This window comes from Mesoplodon bidens (assembly GCF_964165515.1).
Source record: "Mesoplodon bidens genome assembly, chromosome: 3".
NCBI lineage: Eukaryota > Metazoa > Chordata > Mammalia > Artiodactyla > Ziphiidae > Mesoplodon > Mesoplodon bidens.
Genome location: NC_138178.1, coordinates 101,024,340 through 101,043,825, shown reverse-complemented (window position 1 = coordinate 101,043,825; position 19,486 = coordinate 101,024,340). Strand labels below are relative to the sequence as shown.

General features: G+C 38.1%; 1 protein-coding gene across 3 annotated transcripts in view; it reads left to right on the top strand.

Moving 5' to 3' along the window:
* FMN1 (formin 1) overlaps positions 1 to 19,486 on the top strand; it is a gene marked incomplete at its 5' end in the record, with an annotated part of 410,703 nt that overhangs the window by 68,712 nt on the left and 322,505 nt on the right. For 2 of the 3 annotated variants that reach the window (XM_081226858.1, XM_081226857.1), the window contains one exon: positions 11,754 to 11,932. The exons of the other annotated variant lie outside the window; for it this stretch is intronic. In XM_081226858.1, coding sequence (XP_081082984.1) covers positions 11,754 to 11,932 — 179 coding nt within the window. The remainder of the gene's footprint in view (positions 1 to 11,753; positions 11,933 to 19,486) is intronic. 3 annotated transcript variants of the gene reach the window in all.

Below are 19,486 nucleotides of genomic sequence, written 5' to 3'. Positions count from 1 at the left end.
AAATATTCCACTAAAGACATTCATTTGGTGAGGCACTGAAATCAAATAAATCCATTGCTAATGTGTGAGAACTTAAAATGGTCAGGAAGCACTCTCAGCTTCCTGTCTCATGAACCATGACTAAGTTCCCTAGTGGAAGCCTCCCTCCTCTGGACACTAAGATCTCTGAACCCACCAAGCCCAAGTTTGCAAGGATAGGAAGTAAAAATTATGCAAGTGATTAATTAGGTGTAATAGTGTGAGGGGGCCTCTCTCACTTCTACTTTTGGTCTGCAGACCTGTGTATTCTGGGAGAATGAGCACCAAATTTTTCCTTCTAGTTGAAAGCATATACTGTATCTTGGGGTAATTGCAGAGATTTGTGACACCATCAAAGATTTGAAAGATGCAGGGATGGTGATTCATACCATACTCCCATTTAAATTCTCTTTTGGCTAGTAAGAAAACAGATGGCTTTCAGAGAATGTCTGTATTATTGTAAGCTTAATTACATGGGGATGCAAATTGCAAGCACTGTTTCAGATATGGTATACTTCCTAAGTATATCAGCACAGCCCCTGAGAGCTGATATGCATTTATTGATACAGAAATGCTTTATTTTCATACCAATCAATTCATCTTCATCTGGAAGGGACGGCAGTATACTTGTCACTGGCTTACTTTAAGGTATGACAGTTTACCTTTTCTCTGTCATAAAATCGAAAGGAGTTTGATCATTTTGATAGCTCTTAAAATATTATACTGGCCTATTACATTGCTGCTATTATGCTAACTGGGTATGGGAAGCGTCAGATAGCAAGTACCCCAAATGCCTTAATAATACAAAAGCATGCTAAAAGGTATGAAATAAACCCCACTCCTGATTCCAATTGCTCTATCAGTCAGAGTCCTGGCAGAAAATAGATGGTATATTCAAAAGCGTTTAAACTGAAAATAACTTAATGAAGAGATTATGTCCAGACCAATTAAGAAAACCAGTGTGAGTTTTTGAGGTTCCCAGAAACTAGCAGAAGCAAAAAGTCATTACCAGCCCTAGGCCTGAAGGGGGAAAGGGCAGAGACAGTATTACAGGAAGCTGGCAAGAACTGGAGGTATGGAACAGGGCCAGGTGGCAAAGATATGGTTGCTAAAAAAGAAGCCACCTTTAAAAATCTTGATCCAGCAGGTCTGAAGTGACACAACCTCTTTCTTCTTTTGCTGTCCACTTTCTTGCTTTTTATGAGAGATGTTCTCCTCAGCTGTCTCATAGTCATTGGTTGTACATGCTTAAGGTCTGGAGATCAAAAAGCTTTTTGGAAGCTCTGAGTGCCCATGAAAGGATACTGGATTTGAGCTTCATTCTAGGATGATATGGGATAGCTGTTTATCAAGGAACCTCCAATATTACTATCTCCATGTTCTTTCTCTTAAGCTAGTCATGTTTCTCCTAGAATAATATTCCAGTACCTGCCTATCCCTAGAAACTAACAGTTTTCTTGAAGCCTAGTGGGGTGAAAAAAGCTAAAACCTTAGCATTTAGCATTTAAGAAGCAGATGGTTATGGAGTTCTCTGTTTTCTATGAGTTAACCATACATCAATTCTGCCTGATATCCCCCAGTCTAGAGAATAAATGTTAAGATGTTGACCAAAGTGGGAGAGGGGCAGTCACTTGTTGGTAAGTAAGGCTATAAATTGCTTTCTGATCACTGCTTTGGCTGCATCCCCAATATTTCCTAATTTCCCTTGTGATTCTTCTTTGATCTATGAAGTTATTTTGAAGTATGGTGTCTAATTTCCAAATACTTGGGATTTTCCAGATAGCTTTCTGTTATTAGTATCTAATTTAATTCCACTGTGGTCAGTGAATATATATTTTGATTCTTTTAAATGTATTGCCTTATTTTATGGCCCAGTATGTGGACTGTTTTGGTAAATTCCATATGCACTTGAAAAGAAAATGTATACTGTAGTTATAGGATGGAGTATCTTATAAATATTAGTTAAGTAAAATCAGTGACAATGTTGTTTAATTCTTCTATATTCCTGTCAATTTCCTGTCAACCTGTCCTGTTAATTACTAAGAGAGGAGTGTTGAAATCTCCAAATTTAATTGTGAATATATATATATTTCTCAGTTCAGTTCTGATAGTTTTGCTTTATGTATTTTGAAGTTCTGTGGCTAGGTACAAAGAAATTTAGGACTGTTAATATCTTTTTTTGATGAACTGTCTCCTTTATTGTTATAAAATTTCTCTCTTTATCCCTGGTAATATATCTTACTTTGAAGTTTATTTTTGTCTGATATTAATATAACTACTCAAGCTTTCTGTGATTAATGTTTGCATGATATAGCTTTTCCCATCCTTCTATTGTTAACCTATTTATAATTTTACATTTAAAATGAGTTTCTTATAGATAGCATATAGTTGAGTCTTGCTTTTTTTATCCAGTTTGATAAACTCTGGCATTAAATTGGAGAGTTTAAGTGATTTATATTTAATGTAACTATCAGTGTGGTTGAGTTTTAGTCTACCTTCCATTTTTTTGGTTCCCTTTTACATATCTTTCTGTCTTCTTTTGGATCAAGTACTTCTAGGATTCCACTTTGTGTCCATGTCCACTGTTGGAGACAACATTTTAAAAAACTGGTTGCTGTAGAGTTCATAATATGTAACTTTAATTTAACACAATCTATTTTAAATATTATTATGCCACTTCATATAAATGTATGACTCTTAAAACAGAATATTTCCATTTCTCTCTCTTGGATATTGTGCTGTTGTCAACATTTTATATCTACATATGTTATAAACCCCAGAATATATTATTTTGCTTCAGTTAATTATATCTTTTTTTTTTTTTTCCTGCGGTACGCAGGCCTCTCACTGCTGTGGCCTCTCCCGCTGCGGAGCATGGGCTCCGGACGCGCAGGCTCAGCGGCCATGGCTCACAGGCCCAGCTGCTCCGCGGCACGTGGGATCCTCCAGACCAGGGCACGAACCCGTGTCCCCTGCATCGGCAGGTGGACTCTCAACCACTGTGCCACCAGGGAAGCCCCCAGTTAATTATATCTTTAAATAACTTCAATAATGAGAAAAACGTCTTGTGTATTTACTCACATGTTTATCATTTTTGGTGTTTTCCAAATTTTCTTCTGATTTTTTCCCCTTTGCCTGAAAAAATGTATTAACACTTCCTGTGGTCTAAGTCAGCTGGAGATAAATTGTCTAGCTTTTAATTTTCTGAAAAAGACTTTATTTTTCTTTCATCTTGGAAGATATTTTCACTAGATATAAAATTCTAGGTTGACTTTTTAAAAATCTCTTATCATTCAGCACTTTTTACCTTTCTTCCCTTTAAAGTTGTCATTTCATTTTCTTAATGCTTGCATGTTTTGACAAGAAGTCTGTAATTATTCTTTTCTTTGGTTTTCTAAACATATTTTTTTTCTTTTTTACAGTATTTTTCATCACTCGTTTTTAGCAATTTTACTTATTATGGTTTTCTTTTGTGTTTATCTCCCTTTAGGTTCATAGAGCTTCTTTGATCTAGGGGCTTATAATTTTTATCAAATTTGGAAAGTTTTCAGCCAGTTTTTCTTTAAATATTTTTCTGTCTCTCTTAGACCCCTGCTTCTAATTTTACATATATTAGACTGCTTGACAATGCCCCATAGGCTACTGGGGCCCTATTAATTATTTTCAGTCCAGAAATCACCTCTTAGCTGGAAACCAAGGCAATTTATGAGGCTCACTTCATTTGTTGTACCTCTTTCCAGGATTATAATACTGCATTGTTCACTATCAAATATCTAAAAATAGTTGTTTCCTATATTTTGTTTAGTTTTCAGTTGTTTATGACAGGAGGTTAATTCCAGGCTCTGGGTTCAGAACCTAATTCTCCTACTTACAGTTTGACCCTGGGCAAAGTTAATGTCTCTATTTCATTAGTTTTCTCATCTTTAATATTTTACACCTAACTTGCAGGATTATTGTGAAGATTCTTAGTAATGTGTGACATATATAAAGTGTGTGATGCATAGTAAATGTCCCATTTGTAGCATGTTACTTACCCTTAAGAAAATGAATTTGTGGAGAGAGAAAGTGATAATCAGGCCTCAGCTAAGGTTGTTGGGATAAAGTGCCAGGCTCCTCTTCAGTACTAATGCCTGGGGGAAAAAGGGAGATAGAAAAACTCTGTTGCCTATGTTGCTTAAGACACCTTGGCAGAAGGGTTCATTTTAAAAACTTGCTGTTTCTAGGATGCCACTACTTAGCTAGTCTGCTGAAGAACTCATCACTTCAGTTCCAAATCACTAAGTGGTCAAGATAATCGCCAAACCTTTCTGGTTAGAAGGAGGACAGAGGTCACTGATAGACAACTAGACCAGCCCCATTGGCTCTGTGAAGTCAACTGTTGGTCAAACAGCTGGGATAGGGCTAAGGCTCAGGTAGGAACTAACTCTGTAATATAGCAATTTCTCTCAGAATTTAATATTAGAAAAACCTTTGTCAGCCTGTAGGATCAGTGTTTCTTCCTTCTGATAATAGGGGTGAAATAACTAAATGCTCTTTCATTCTTGCTTTATAAGGACACTCAAAGCCATATTTTGTTCTTAATCTCTTAAATGTTTACCCTTAACATTGGCATATGTGCCTTCTTTTTTTCTTTGTATCAGTCTTGTTATGTATATTCATTTTTTGGTGAATTTCTTAAGATCATTTCTTTTTGGAAAGAGATTTTAAAAAAATTGTTTATTATATATTTTATTATTCAAGGCTTAGTATTTTGTACTGCCTTAGCTATTAATATAATTGGTAATTATGTCAAATCTCTTCAAGAGTTGAGTTCCCCATTGGTGCAACTATCCCCATAATAACTGGAACAATGTGACATAAAAAGAAAAAAAGGCTATTCAAATTTATTTATAATGAATACTATAAGAAATGTTTTCATTCTTGTTCTTCAGTATTTTTTGTTAATAAGCAAGTATATTCCTCATGACCAAACATACCAAAATGTGTTGATAACCTAGGCATTTGAAGTACCAATATCAATTTCTTCAGCATTTACTATCTGTGAATGGACAGAGGTTCTTAATGTCTCAGTGAACATTACAACCTTCCAGATCTGATCCTTTCTTGATCTTTTCTGCACCAAACCTTACTTAGGTGCACCTGCTCCTACCTTGTATCCTTTCTAAGGCAGAGTGACTCAGCAGCATTTGTGCTACTTTAAGTACATGCCCCTGTTTTCAGGTGTTAAAATATCCAGTATAACTATAGTCACAGTTCAGTTTCCTGGCTTGAGTACTATTTGCCTCTCATCTAACATTTGTATTCTTTATAGGAAAAGATCATGGAAAGAGGTTAATGTAATAATCATAAAAATAGATATTGATGTACCTCTTTAAAAAGCGATTTCATTTACAGCTATGCCTATAAATAGTTTCATTCATGCTCTAGGCTCCTGTGTTTGACCTTTGGGGAAGATGTGTCATAGGATGTCTATGAAGTTCCCTGAGGAGCTGTACTTTTTGGAGATGATCAGCCACTTACTGGGGGCTATTGCATTTGATGATGTGAATTCTATTTTTAGGACTTGAACAGATTTGGGATCTGCTGCACTGGAGTGCTGCTGTGAATTCTTATGAGCTTAATTTTTCTTCTCTGTATCTTCTTTGACAAGAAAATAGTCCTTAACATGAGTATGTGGTGTGTAATATGCCCTCACTGTAAACAGCTTTCTCTTTTTTTTACATACCCCGTCAATTCATCACACCCACTCCAGGAAAAGTTTTCTGGAGGAAAACAGTTTTGAGCACAGCTAAATATCAGGCATATTCTTATTATGTTCATTTTATTAATGAGGAAATGATTCAGGGAAGTTTAGTAATTCCACTAAGGTCAAACAATTAGTAAAGGTCACAGTTAGGAATCCATCCCACCTGTCAAATGGTTCACATCTCCTACTTCCTCAGGCCTCAATATTCCCATCTGGGAATTGGCAGTAATGTCCTTCTCTAAATAGCATGAAAGATTTCCCTGGAACCTGGATTTCCGTTCTGCCTTTGCCACTAGCTGGGTATGTTGCAACTATCGCAATCTTCCTGGATTTCTGTTCCCTCAACTATAAAATGGGCAGTAGGTGGGGAGGTACATAAGATCCTTGTAACTCTAAATTCTATTGTATTTTATTTGAATTTGCCCATCATTTTAGAAATTCAAATAACACTGCATTTGTTTGATGGAATTGAATGCTTTCTTCATAGGCTCTGACATTGACATGCCTACTCCCCCTGTCTGTCCTATTGCTGGATCTACCCACAGCCCTCCATACCTCTGTACACCTTCCACCTGTCTGTCCTTGCTCATAATTTCTCTCTCTACATACTTCTCACGAGGAGAGTCAGAGGCTGGGATGGATAGATAAGACGTTTTCTCAGAGTTATAGCTACCTAGCTGGTTTAGTAACATTATATCATTAAATATCACAAAGAATGGAAATGGGGACGGTGGGATTGCTGAGGGTTGATCTCTAACTGACAGATAGCAGCCATGAGAATTTACTTTTGCCAAAGCTCTGTCTTCCTAGATATAGACATGAATAATTACACACAAGCACACACCCTCTTTACAAGTACTTAACAATGTCACTTTCCATTAGCTACACATCTAGATTGCTGTCTCTCTTGCTTGTAAGTACATGTTTGAATAACATAATGGAAGACAACCTGTCTCCCTTTACATATCAGTTCTGATATTCACAGTTGAGAAAACTTCACCTCTTTGGATTTAAGTCAGGTATGATGGATGGCCTTGAGAGCTACAGCATAGGAACAAAAACTCATGAGAGTTTCAGGCTGAGGGTTTTTTTTTTTCCCCTCTTCTTCTTTTGGAGGCATAACACTCCATCACTGCTGTCAAGTGAGGGCTCAGTATGATGGGAAAATCAGAGAAGAAAGGCTGAAATCCACTGTAATTTTGTTCCTTAGGGACTTTTGTCCAAATCTGATTATATAGTATGTTTGCAAACTTCTCTTTGGAAGTTGGGGTGTGTGTGTGTGTGTGTGTGTGATAATTAAAGCAAGTGCCTGGTAAATAAGGTTATTATTTTTAATGAAATGTAGTTTGTGTGTGTGGATTGTGGTATGAATGAGGATATGGGTATGCTGTGAATTTTCACCTGATTTTTTTCAAAACCTAATATAGTAAATAACTTTTTAGTACAAATTATAAAATAAAACTATTGTAGCCTTTAAGTGCTCTCAGGTTAAATGGTTTAAAGTTTTTATAGGTATAGTGTTTCTGGTGGGGGCAGATGATGGAGTGTATAAGGCAGCTATTTGAACAAATAAAACCCAAATCTTGACGGCTCATAGCAAATATTTATTGTTCTCATTCATTGGTCTAAGAGTTGGCAAGGTTCACTTGATCTGATCTGGGCTCAGCTGTGTCTGGCTCCAGGCCGCAGGACTGGGTTTGGGTCTGCTCTATGTGTCTTAAGTCCAGGCTCCCTAGAACGTGCATGTCTTGTGGTGATGGTAGAAACACAAGGCAGGGTGTAAAATCACACAATACCTCTTAAGGTCTTGGCTCAGAACTGGCACACTGTCACACTGCCCACATTCAATTGGCCAAAGCCAGTCACAGGGCCAGATCCAACATCCATGGACCCAATGTCCATGGACCCGGGGAAATATACAACATCTGTGCCAGTGGGAGGAGCTACAAAGGCAACTGGAAAAGGCCTTTGGTGCATAATCACAATGTAGGAAGGAAGTGAAGACATGGGAACGATAAACCAATGTGCCTCAGGTAGGGAGACTTATTCCATTGGGGGAAGATGAGCTATGGAGACTGCCTCCAGTTTTAAATGGTACATCACCTTTCCTTTCTGTCTGCTTCCATTGTATTGATAATTGACAGCAAAATCCTAGTCTGATGTTGTAGGTTAGCATCAGGAAGTGCAGCTCATCTGGGAAAAGCACAGACTTTCAAAGTGGTCTTGAGGTAAGTTGCCCTTCCTGTACTGTGACTGTGCTGTATGTTGTATTAACAGGTGGTCAGCTGTGGAATTAACCTGTGTATGTATGTGTGGTCCATCAAGCTGTTGAAATGTTTTTGAGAAACAAAATAACTAATAAATATTCAAGAAAAATTAGATTTATAGTATAGGCACATGAAAGGGGAAGACATGATTAAGTTGATAAGACTGTTTTAAGCTTTCCATAAAATGTTCAATGAAAATCTAACACCTCAAAATCTATTTGCATCAGAAAATTAAATGACATTTGACTGCTCTGACAGAATAGACTTACCTAACTTCAGGTAATTTTTATCTCTCTTTATTAAATGTATTCAGTTGAAGAGAGCAGTGTGGCCACTACCTATTTTAATGGACATAGACATGTGCTTTATTTTTGACTGTTCAAAAAACTTGAGTTGGTATTATTAAAACTCTCCATTCAAAGACTTACTCTTACTATATATACATATATATATGTATATGTAGTAAGAATACAAAAGAATATATATATTCTTTTTTATATTCTTTTATATTATGGTTTATCATAGGATATTGAATATAGTTCTCTGTGCTATACAGTAGGACCTTGTATATCCATTCTATACATAATAGCTTACATCTGCTAACCCCAACTTTCCACTCCTTTATGTATAGAATGGATACACAACAAGGTCCTACTGTATAGCACAGAGAACTATATTCAATATCCTATGATAAACCATAATGCAAAAGAATATAAAAAAAGAATGTATATATATGTACGTATATATACATGTTCGCTTTGCTGTACAGCAGAAATTAACACAACATTGTAAATCAACTATACTTCAATTATAAAATTAATTTAAAAAGACTTACTTTATGAGTTTATGTCCTTTGTAATGGTGAATTTGCCCAGTGCCCTCACCTACTTCGTCAGACTTTTGAGAAGAACAGTTTTGTTACTTATTTCTGCCCTTGGTCTTTCCCGTCCTAACGATCCTTCCCCAAATTACTACGCATCATGGCTTTACCTTGCGTGTTTGCTTCATAGGGATATTGTCTGGTTAAAATTAGGTATTAGAAACTGATTCTTGAAAATTAAGACTACTTCTAAACTGAAGTGACTTTTCATCATTTCTAAACTTCACGTTGTCTTTCCTCTGCATAAAGTGAGCTGGATTGCATCCCACACCTGTTCATGCAGTGGTGGACAGCCACGGCAGGTGTGTGGGTACGTTTGCATGTGCGTCTGTATTTTATCTAAGGACACAAGATCCTTGTAATTGTGGGGCTTCACCACTCTCTTATACCTAAATGATGAACTTCTACTCGCCAGACAATGTGCCTTTGATGATCTAGATATCTTACCTTAGGTGTTATACAGCATGTTCTCTGTGATGTATGTAGCATGTTTTATGTTGTTTTATCAATCTGTGTAAACTGTACCCAAAGCCAGCAGCTATTCCGAAATAAAAGTGGAAAGTGGAGGGATTTAAAACGAGGGATGTGATTAGTAATTAATACATTTCTGAAGATGAGGTACCTGGTGAGAGTACACCATAAATTTTAAAAGGCTTATTTCCTCTTTTCTTGCCAAAGATAAATAGAAATGGTCTAAGAGGGAGGATGAGCTATATAAATGGAAGTTATCTGAACAGAAATATTCTAGGAGGGGGATAAGCTTTATAGATGGAAGTTAAGAGGGGTCCGAGCTTTAATCTCTTCGTCTCTTAAAGCATGGCCAGCACTGCCCTCCTCTTGGGGTCGCCATGAAGTCACAGTGGAGGATAAGCACTTAGCAGTCTCCCTCCTCTCCAAGATTCTTTAGGCATTAGTCCTTTTCTATGTCTTCTGAGCAGGAGTGGGGGCACTCTGTAGCACATGAGGCCCTAAACAAAAGCCCAGAAGAAAGTCTGTCTGGAGGAGAGTAGTTAGAAAGGGGCATATGGAAAAAATGAGGCCAAGTTCCTGAAAAGACCCTCATTCTAAGACATCTCACTCGGGTGAAGAAAGAGCCTGGTTGTAACCTTCTTGGGCCCATGTCTGCAGGGTTGATGCCCAAGGCCCTGGACCTTCATTTTCTCGGTGATCACAGCAAAGTGTTTTGTGGACAGCCTGCCAGAGGGCAACTGTAGAGACACTGTGACCTGCATCACCTTTCAACTTTAAAGTGTGATTAGAAACCAACCCACAGAACAGGCAAACAAAAAGCAAACCCTTGGCTGTTTTCAATTTTTCTTTCTTCTGAAATGCTACTCTAATATAAAGGAGAAGCGTGTTATCCCACAGTCCGTTTGTTAGCGGACTTACTCTCAGCTCAAGTTACTTGTAAGTCAGGTGTTCCACGTGGCGGAAGTCGTTGGCTGGTTTTGGGTCCCTGCCAAAGAGACACTAATACAAGGATTAGGTATAATAAACACCCTATCATATATCCAACAGTTATCTCTGTTGCAGAAGTGCACTGAGCCTAAACCCTTAACTTCTGCCTGGTTGCTTAATATTTTGCCAAGGTTGCTTACCAGGAATTAGAAAAGGTCTAGGAACCTGAGAGCTCTATGGGACTTTACAAGACCAGTGCTCTAACCCCTGAGCGATGGAGCCAACTGCTCTATGGGACTTTAGAGGTCATCTCATGGTTTCCAAACTATATTCAAGTGGAACGCTGGTGGCTTGCAACGTGTTTAACGGGTGTCCCTTTAAATGGATTCTGTGGTCATGTAAGTTTGGAAAACACTCATACAGAGCTAAGTTTCTTTAGTAAAGGACATCTCCAGGTCTTTAATATGCTAACATGAATCGTGGCTCTGGGGATACAACATGTAGCTTTTCTCACACTCACTTGACCACGAAGTCCTTTTACTGTAGAACAGGTACCGCCATCTCGAGAATGCCAGGCAGAGGCCATGGAATCTAGTCATTAAGAGCACGCCCTCTAGTGTTTAGCTGCCTGGGTTCAATTCCTGGCTTTACCATTTACTGATCTTATGATCTTGAGCAATTCGCTTCACTTCTTTGGACTTCAATTTCCCCAACTAAAATGGGGACGCTAATGATACCTACCTATAGAGTTCTTTTTAAAACCGAAGAACGGGCTAAGAACAGTGCCTGGCACATACTTGACTATTATCATCATAACATAGTTCAGATAAGGACTAGCCTGATGCCCTCATTCTGGAGATGAGAAAGTGAGTTCCAAGTAGTGTGTTCCAAGTAGTATACTCATGCAGTGTCACTCATTCAACACACTGACCAAGCTCCAGTATGCACTTGCATGCATCGTGCATGGCACTTCTATCCCCAGAAATGAAGATGAACTTGGGGCAGTTCCTGCCCTGGAAGAACACACACTAGTGACTTGGCTCAGGTGAGACCTTTTAGTAGTAAAGCCAACAGCCAACTTTACAGTAGTAAAGTCCAAGTCAGGACTCCGGACTTCCGTCCTGCAGCTCATTCCTCTGATTCTGTTCTGAAAGAGAATGATCTGTAGAGCCCGATGGGTAAGCAAGAAGAGGGAGCATGGAGTACAGCCAGTAGACATATTTTTTCAATTGGATATGAGGGCATATATTTGAATTCATTGTTAGTGTGAGACAGAAAAAGTAATCAAGAGAAACACTTTTGGAGAAAAGCAAACTCTAAAAATATTAACTAGAAAGGGAAGTAATGGGTGGTATGAAGTGGCCCAGGTAGGAGTCCCCAGATATGGCTGGCTTGATGTATTGGTCACCACTGTGTCACTAATGGTCTGCTCTGTTTGGTCTAGGCATCCCTTCTGAGGGCTTCCCCCGGGACTGCTTCAGTGAGCAGACAGCAGCTAAAGACCTTCCCAGCAGGGATGGAGGTGCATGGGTCCTGGCCTACAGAGCAGGACCAGCCTGTCCATTTCTGCTCCATGAAGAAAAAGAGAAGCCCAACAGAAGCAAATTGTACTTGGATCTCCATGTAAGTAGAAATCTTTGTGTTTGTGCTATGATTCTTTGCAATTGACCGAAGCTCACTTAATATGCATTTAATGTAAAGTGTGTTTGTAAAGCGGCTGAAGCTACATTTTGTGTGAGTGTCGTCTAAACATCAATCAGTTGCAGAAAACAGTTATATATCGGTGAGCTGAAATTTGTGCGCTAGAAAGTGACTGTGTTTACAGTTTATCTGAGCATTTACAGAGTACTCTGCTTACATCAGTTTGCTGCCTAAACCTCATTGTGGGAGAACCCATTTGCTGCTCTTAATATCATTTTTCTAAAAATTCGAGAACATGTGGTAGCTGACTGATAGGATCTGGATCCTCCAGTGAAATTCAAATAGCCTGTCTTCCACATTCCTAAGCCTTTCTTTCTCTGCAGCTGCTCAAATAACAGGTGAACAATTTGGCAGGAAATCTGCGGAATAGAGGATGAGCCATTAGAAAAACAGCCTTCTCTTTCCCATTCATTCATGGATTCATTGACACAGAGGCCTTGACTGATCTGTACAAAGCAGTGGGCTGGGTTTTAGCTACTTCCACACCATAGGTGGCCTGATAGGATTGACCAGACTGTCACAATTGTCACCGCCCCTCCTCACCTCGCCATTTCCAGTCAGAGATGGGGGTGAGCATTAGGAATCTAACAGGCACTTTTCTTTTTTTTTTGCTCTATTAACTTTAATGCCTGTTGATAGTCTTGTGTCCCTGATTTCTTTTAATGACTTCCAATTCGTTATTTTCAAGCCTGAAAGTATGTTTTTGATGAGTGTGGCCTGTAAGGTTCATATGGGTAGCAATTTTCTCAAGCAACCAAGAGCAGAAGAATCTTGCACTTTTCAAAAACCATAGTCATTGTATGTCATTTTAGAAAAGCATTCGACATCTCAGTTATTGTAAAAGGAGGTTTAGAATGAAGCTGTAAGATGTAAAATCTACAGCCCTTCAAGAGATGAAATGGAAATTTGTAGTTTTTGTTTACATGCCTCTCCCGAAAAAGCAAACTGTGCATCTTGAGATGTGCTCAAAGTAAGAAGTGTAACAGCGACATCTACCGTCCAGATTAAGTTGAGTTTGCCGCAGCAGGAGGCCTGGAGTGTCACAGTGCTGAAATGGATTTTGAAAGACCACTTTCTTTTTCTTCTGTGTTTTTAAAAAATGCTGGGTTTATGTGTTTTTTAGCACATTGACTAAACTATGTATTTCTGGTTTTCCTTTTACTCGGTGAATTAAATTATTTCCTAATTTTACTTTATTTCAGTTATAGAAATCATATACAATCCTTTTGCAAAATTTGAAATATGTAGTTAAATTGAAAGGAAAGTAATAACTCATAATCTCAGCAACCACAGACAACAACTGTAAAATTTTGATAAATTTTCTTTGTGTTTTTCACTGTGTATGACGGATTTTCAGCGAGGAACTTTTTTTTTTTTAACTTATAAGCATAGATTTTATATCCTTATTACTTTTTTTTTTCTTTACCTATTACTTTTACATTGCTTGTCCATGTTGCTACAAATTCCTCCTGGATATATTTTCAGTGAATGAATAATGTTCCTCTACATTGTATCTCAAAATTTATTTAACCATTTCTCTGTTATTGGATGTTAAAATTTTTTTTTTTTGGCCAAGGGCACGGCCAAGATGCAGGATCTTAGTTCCCTGACCAGCTATCGAACCTGTGCCCCCTGCAGTGGAAGTGCAGAGTCCTAATCACTGGACTGCCAGGGAATTCCCTAAAGTTGTTTTTTATTTTGGGATAGTACTACAATTTGGAAATAAATAGCACTACCACATAGATAATTTTTCTTATACCCCTCCCCTCCAATATTTAGGATAAACTTTGATTTATTGTCTATAAGTATTTTTAGGCTTTTGAAATATATCACATAAACAAGGTCTATTTCCTGAACCAGCCTTTAATGGTGTGTGTGTCTGTGTGTTTATGCACACGTATATAAATTATATATATTATATACAATATATGTATAACAAATATAATATTTATATATTACATATATTATATATGATGTATAAATAATATGTTTATATATAATTTACATAAATATACAATAAAATATATATAAATGTTTACATCTTTCTTAGTTTTCCATTAATTATAATTTTTAAAAACTGGGGTACTTTCTTTAGATTATTTTCTACATCAGTCGTTTTATAGCTTGGTCCCTAAGACTCCTCACCTGCAAGCCCTACCCCCTCTTCAGAAGCTACAATTTGTCTCCTGTGTTCTGAATATTGTTATTCTAAGATGTTTGCTTGGGAGGGTTCTACTGATTAGTAAAAGTTTGCATCCTGTTACTGATCACCACACCAGCTTGCAAGGACTTCTTTCCTCTGGGGGGCTGTGAACGCTAAGCTCAGGGAGACGTGTATCACTTTATGATACTTTGATCAGCCTTAAATGTTGGAGAGGACTGCTCGTTTTCAGTTTTGAACCTGATTTGCAGGGTCATCATTAAGAAGTTACTTTTCTTTTTTAACATCTTTATTGGAGTATAATTGCTTTACAATGGTGTGTTAATTTCTGCTGTATAACAAAGTGAATCTGCTATACATATACATATATCCTCATATCTCTTCCCTCTTGCGTCTCCTTCCCACCCTCCCTATCCCACCCCTCTAGGTGGTCACAAAGCATGGAGCTGATCTCCCTGTGCTATGCGGCTGCTTCCCACCAGCTATCTGTTTTACATTTGGTAGTGTATATATGTCCATGCCACTCTCTCACTTCGTCCCAGCTTACCCTTCCCCCTCCCTGTGTCCTCAAGTCCATTCTCTACGTCTGCGTCTTTATTCCTGTCCTGCTCAGAACTTTTTTTTTTTTGGTTCCATATATATGTATTAGCATATGGTATTTGTTTTTCTCTTTCTGACTTACTTCACTCTGTGTGACACACTCTAGGTCCATCCACCTCACTACAAATAACTCAATTTCGTTTCTTTTTATGGCTGAGTAATATTCCATTGTATATATGTGCCACATCTTCTTTATCGATTTATCTGTCAGTTGACACTTAGGTTGCTTCCATGTCCTGGCTATTGTAAATAGTGCTGCAATGAACATTGTGGTACATGACTCTTTTTGAATTATGGTTTTCTCATGGTATATGCCCAGTAGTGGGATTGCTGGGTCATATGGTAGTTCTCTTTATAGTTTTTTAAGGAACCTTCATACTGTTCTCCATAGTGGCTGTATCAATTTACATTCCCACCAACGGTGCAAGAGGGTTCCCTTTTCTCCACACCCTCTCCAGCATTTATTGTTTGTAGATTTTTTGATGATGGCCATTCTGACTGGTGTGAGGTGATACCTCACTGTAGTTTTGATATGCACTTCTCTAATGATTAGTGATGGTGAGCATCTTTTCATGCATTTGTTGGCCATCTGTATGTCTTTTTAGGAGAAATGTCTGTTTAGGTCTTCTGTCCATTTTTGGATTGGGTTGTCTGTTTTTTTGATATTGAGCTGAATGAGCTCCTTGTAAATTTTGGAGATTAATCCTTTGTCAGTTGCTTCATTTGTAAATATTTTCTCCCATTCTGAGGGTTGACTTTTCATCTTATTTATGTTTTCTGTTGCTGTGCAAAAGCTTTCAATTTTCATTAGGTCCCATTTGTTTATTTTAGCTTTTATTTCCATTTCTCTAGGAGATGGATCAAAAAGGATCTTGCTGTGATTTATGTCATAGAGTGTTCTGCCTATGCTTTACTCTAAGAGTTTGATAGTGTCTGGCCTTATATTTAGGTCTTTAATCCATTTTGAGTTGATTTTTGTGTATGGTGTTAGGGAGTGTTCTAATTTCATTCTTTTACATGTAGCTGTCCAGTTTTCCCAGCACCACTCATTGAAAAGGCTGTCCTTTTTCCATTGTATATTCTTGCCTCCTTTATCAAACAGAAGGTGACCATATGTGCATAGGTCTATCTCTGGGCTTTCTATCCTGTTCCATTGATCTGTATTTCTGTTTTTGTGCCAGTACCATGCTGTCTTGATTACTGTAGCTTTGTAGTATAGTGTGAAGTCAAGGAGCCTGATTCCTCCAGCTCCATTTTTCTTTCTCAAGGTTGCTTTGGCTATTCGGGGTCTTTTGTGTTTCCATACAAAGTGTAAAATTTTTTCTTCTAGTTCTCTGAAAAATGCCATTGGTACTTTGACAGGGATTGCATTGAATCTGTAGATTGCTTTGGGTAGTATAGTCATTTTCACAATGTTGATTCTTCCAATCCAAGAACATGGTATATCTCTCCATCTGTTGGTATCATCTTTAATTTCTTTCATCAGTGTCTTATAGTTTTCTGCATACAGGTGTTTTGACTCCTTAGGTAGGTTTATTCCTAGGTATTTTATTCTTTTTGTTGCAGCTTTTAGTTTTATTGACCTTTGCTATCGTTTCCTTTATTTCTTTTTCTTTTATTTCTGATCTGATCTTTATGATTTCTTTCCTTCTGCTAACTTTGGGGGGTCTTTTTGTTCTTCCTCTAATTGCTTTAGGTGTAAGTTTAGGTTGTTTATTTGAGATGTTTCTTGTTTCTTGAGGTAGGATTATATTGCTATAAACGTCCCTCTTATAGCTGCTTTTGCTGCATCCCATAGGTTTTGGGTCATTGTGTTTTCATTGTCATTTGTTTCTAGGTATTTTTTCATTTCCTCTTTGATTTCTTCAGTGATCTCTGGGTTATTAAGTAATGTATTGTTTAGCCTCCACCTATTTGTATTTTTTTCAGTTTTTTTCCTGTAATTGATATCTAGTCTCATAGCGTTGTGGTCAGAAAAGATACTTGATACGATTTCAATTTTCTTAAATTTACCAAGGCTTGATTTGTGACCTAAGATATGATCTGTCCTGGAGAATGTTCCTCATATGAGCCCTTGAGAAGAAGGTGTATTCTGTTGTTTTTGGATGGAATGTCCTATAAATATCAATTAAGTCCATCTTGTCTAATGTGTCATTTAAAGCATGTGTTTCCCTATTTATTTTCATTCTGGATGCTCTGTCCATTGATGAAAGTGGGGTGTTTAAGTCCCCTAATATGATTGTGTAACTGTCAATTTCCCCTTTTATGGCTGTTACATAGCATTTGCCTTATGTATTGAGGTGCTCCTATGTTGGGAGCACATATATTTATAACTGTTATATCTTCTTCGTGGATTGATCCCTTGATCATTATATAGTGTCCTTCTTTGTCTCTTGTAATAGTCTTTATTTTAAAGTCTATTTTGTCTTATATGAGAATTGCTACTCCAGCTTTCTTTTGATTTCCATTTGCATGGAATACCTTTTTCCATCCCCTCACTTTCAATCTGTATGTGTTCCTAGGTCTGAAGTGGGTCTCTTATAGACAGCGTATATATGGGTGTTCTTTTTGTATCCATTCAGCCAGTCTATGTCTTTTGGTTGGAGCATTTAATCCATTTACATTTAAGGTAATTATTGATATGTATGTTCCTATTACCATTTTCTTAGTTGTTTTGCTTTTGTTTTTGTAGGTCTTTTCCTCCTCTTGTGTTTCCTGCCTAGAGAAGTTCCTTTAGCATTTGTTCTAAAGCTGGTTTGGTGGTGCTGAATTCTCCTAACTTTTACATGTCTGCAAAAGTTTTAATTTCTCCATCAAATCTGAATGAGCTCCTTGCTGGGTAGAGTAATCTTGGTTGTAGGTTTTTCCCTTTCATGACTTTAAATATGTCCTGCCACTCCGTTCTGGCTTGCAGAGTTTGTGCTGAAAGATCAGGTGTTAACCTTAAGGGGATTCCCTTGTATGTTATTTGTTGCTTTTCCCTTGCTGCTTTTAATATTTTTTCTTTGTATTTAATTTTTGATGGTTTGATTAATATGTGTCTTGCGGTGTTTCTCCTTGGATTTATCCTTTATGGGACTCTCTGTGCTTCCTGGACTTGATTATTTCCTTTCCCATGTTAGGGAAATTTTCAACTATAATGTCTTCAAATATTTTCTCAGACCCTTTCTTTTTCTCTTCTTCTTCTGGGACCCCTATAATTCGAATGTTGGTGTGTTTAATGTTGCCCCAGAGGTCTCTGAGACTGTCCCCAATTCTTTCCATTCTTTTTTCTTTATTCTGCTCTGTGGTAGCTATTTCCACTATTTTATCTTCCAGGTCACTTATCCGTTCTTCTGCCTCGGGTAATCTGTTATTGATTCCTTCTAGAGAATTTTAAATTTCATTTATTGTGTTGTTCATCATTGTTTGTTTGCTCTTTAGTTCTTCTGTGTCCTTGTTAAACATTTCTTGTATAATCTCCATTCTATTTCCAAGATTTTGGATATCTTTTCTATCATTACTCTGAATTCTTTTTCAGGTAGGCTGCCTATTTCCTTTTCATATGTTTGGTCTGGTGGGTTTTTACTTTGCTCCTTCATCTACTGCGTATTTCTCTGTCTTCCTATTTTGCTTAACTTACTGTGTTTGGGGTCTCCTTTTCGCAGGCTTCAGGTTCGTAGTTTCTGTTGTTTCTGGTGTCTGCCCTCAGTGGGTAAGGTTGTTTTAGTGGGTTGTGTAAGCTTCCTGGTAGAGGGGACTGGTGCCTGTGTTCTGGTGCGTGGGGCTGGATCTTGTCTTTCTGGTGGGCAGGCCTGCAGCTGGTGGTGTGTTTTGGAGTGTCCATGATCTTAGTATGACTTTAGGCAGCCTCTCTGCTCATGGGTGGGGTTGTGTTCCTGTCTTGCTAGTTGTTTGGCATGGGGCATCCAGCACTGGAGCTTGCTGGTCGTTGAGTGGAGCTGGGTCTTAGTTTTGAGATGGAGATCTCTGGGAGAGCTCTTGCTGATTGATATTATATGGGGCCGGGAGGTGCCTGGTGGTCCAATGTCCTGGACTCGGCTCTCCCACCTCAGAGGCTCAGGCCTGACAGCAGCCTGGAGCACCAAGACCCTGTCAGCCACATGGCTCAGAAGAAAAGGGAGAAAAAAAGAAAGAAAATAATGAATAAATTTTAATTAATTAATTAATTAAAATTTAAAAATTATTAAAATAAAAAAATAAAAAAGTAATTAAAAAAAGAGAGCAACCAAACCAATAAACAAATCCACCAGTGATAACATCGCTAAAAACCATACTAAGATAAACATAAAAATCAGAAACAAGTCAGCCACAGACAGCAAACCCCAAGTCTACAGTTGTTCCCAAAGCCCACCACCTCAGTTTTGGGATGATTCGTTGTGTATTCAGGTATTCCACAGATGCAGGGTACATCAAGTTGATTGTGGGGATTTAATCCGCTGCTCCTGAGGCTGCACGGAGAAATTTCCCTTTCTCTTCTTTTTTCACACAGCTCCTGGGATTCAGCTTTGGTTTTGGTCCAATATCTGCATGTAGGTTGCCCTCAGGTTTCTGTTCCCACCCAGACAGGACAGTTTTAAAGCAGCAGCTGATTAGGGGGCTCTGGCTCACTCAGGCCTGGGTGAGGGAGGGGCACGGTAGTTATAATTGGAATGTGGCGTGAGCCTGCGGCGGCAGAGGCCAACATGACTTTGCAACTGCCTGAGGTGCACCAA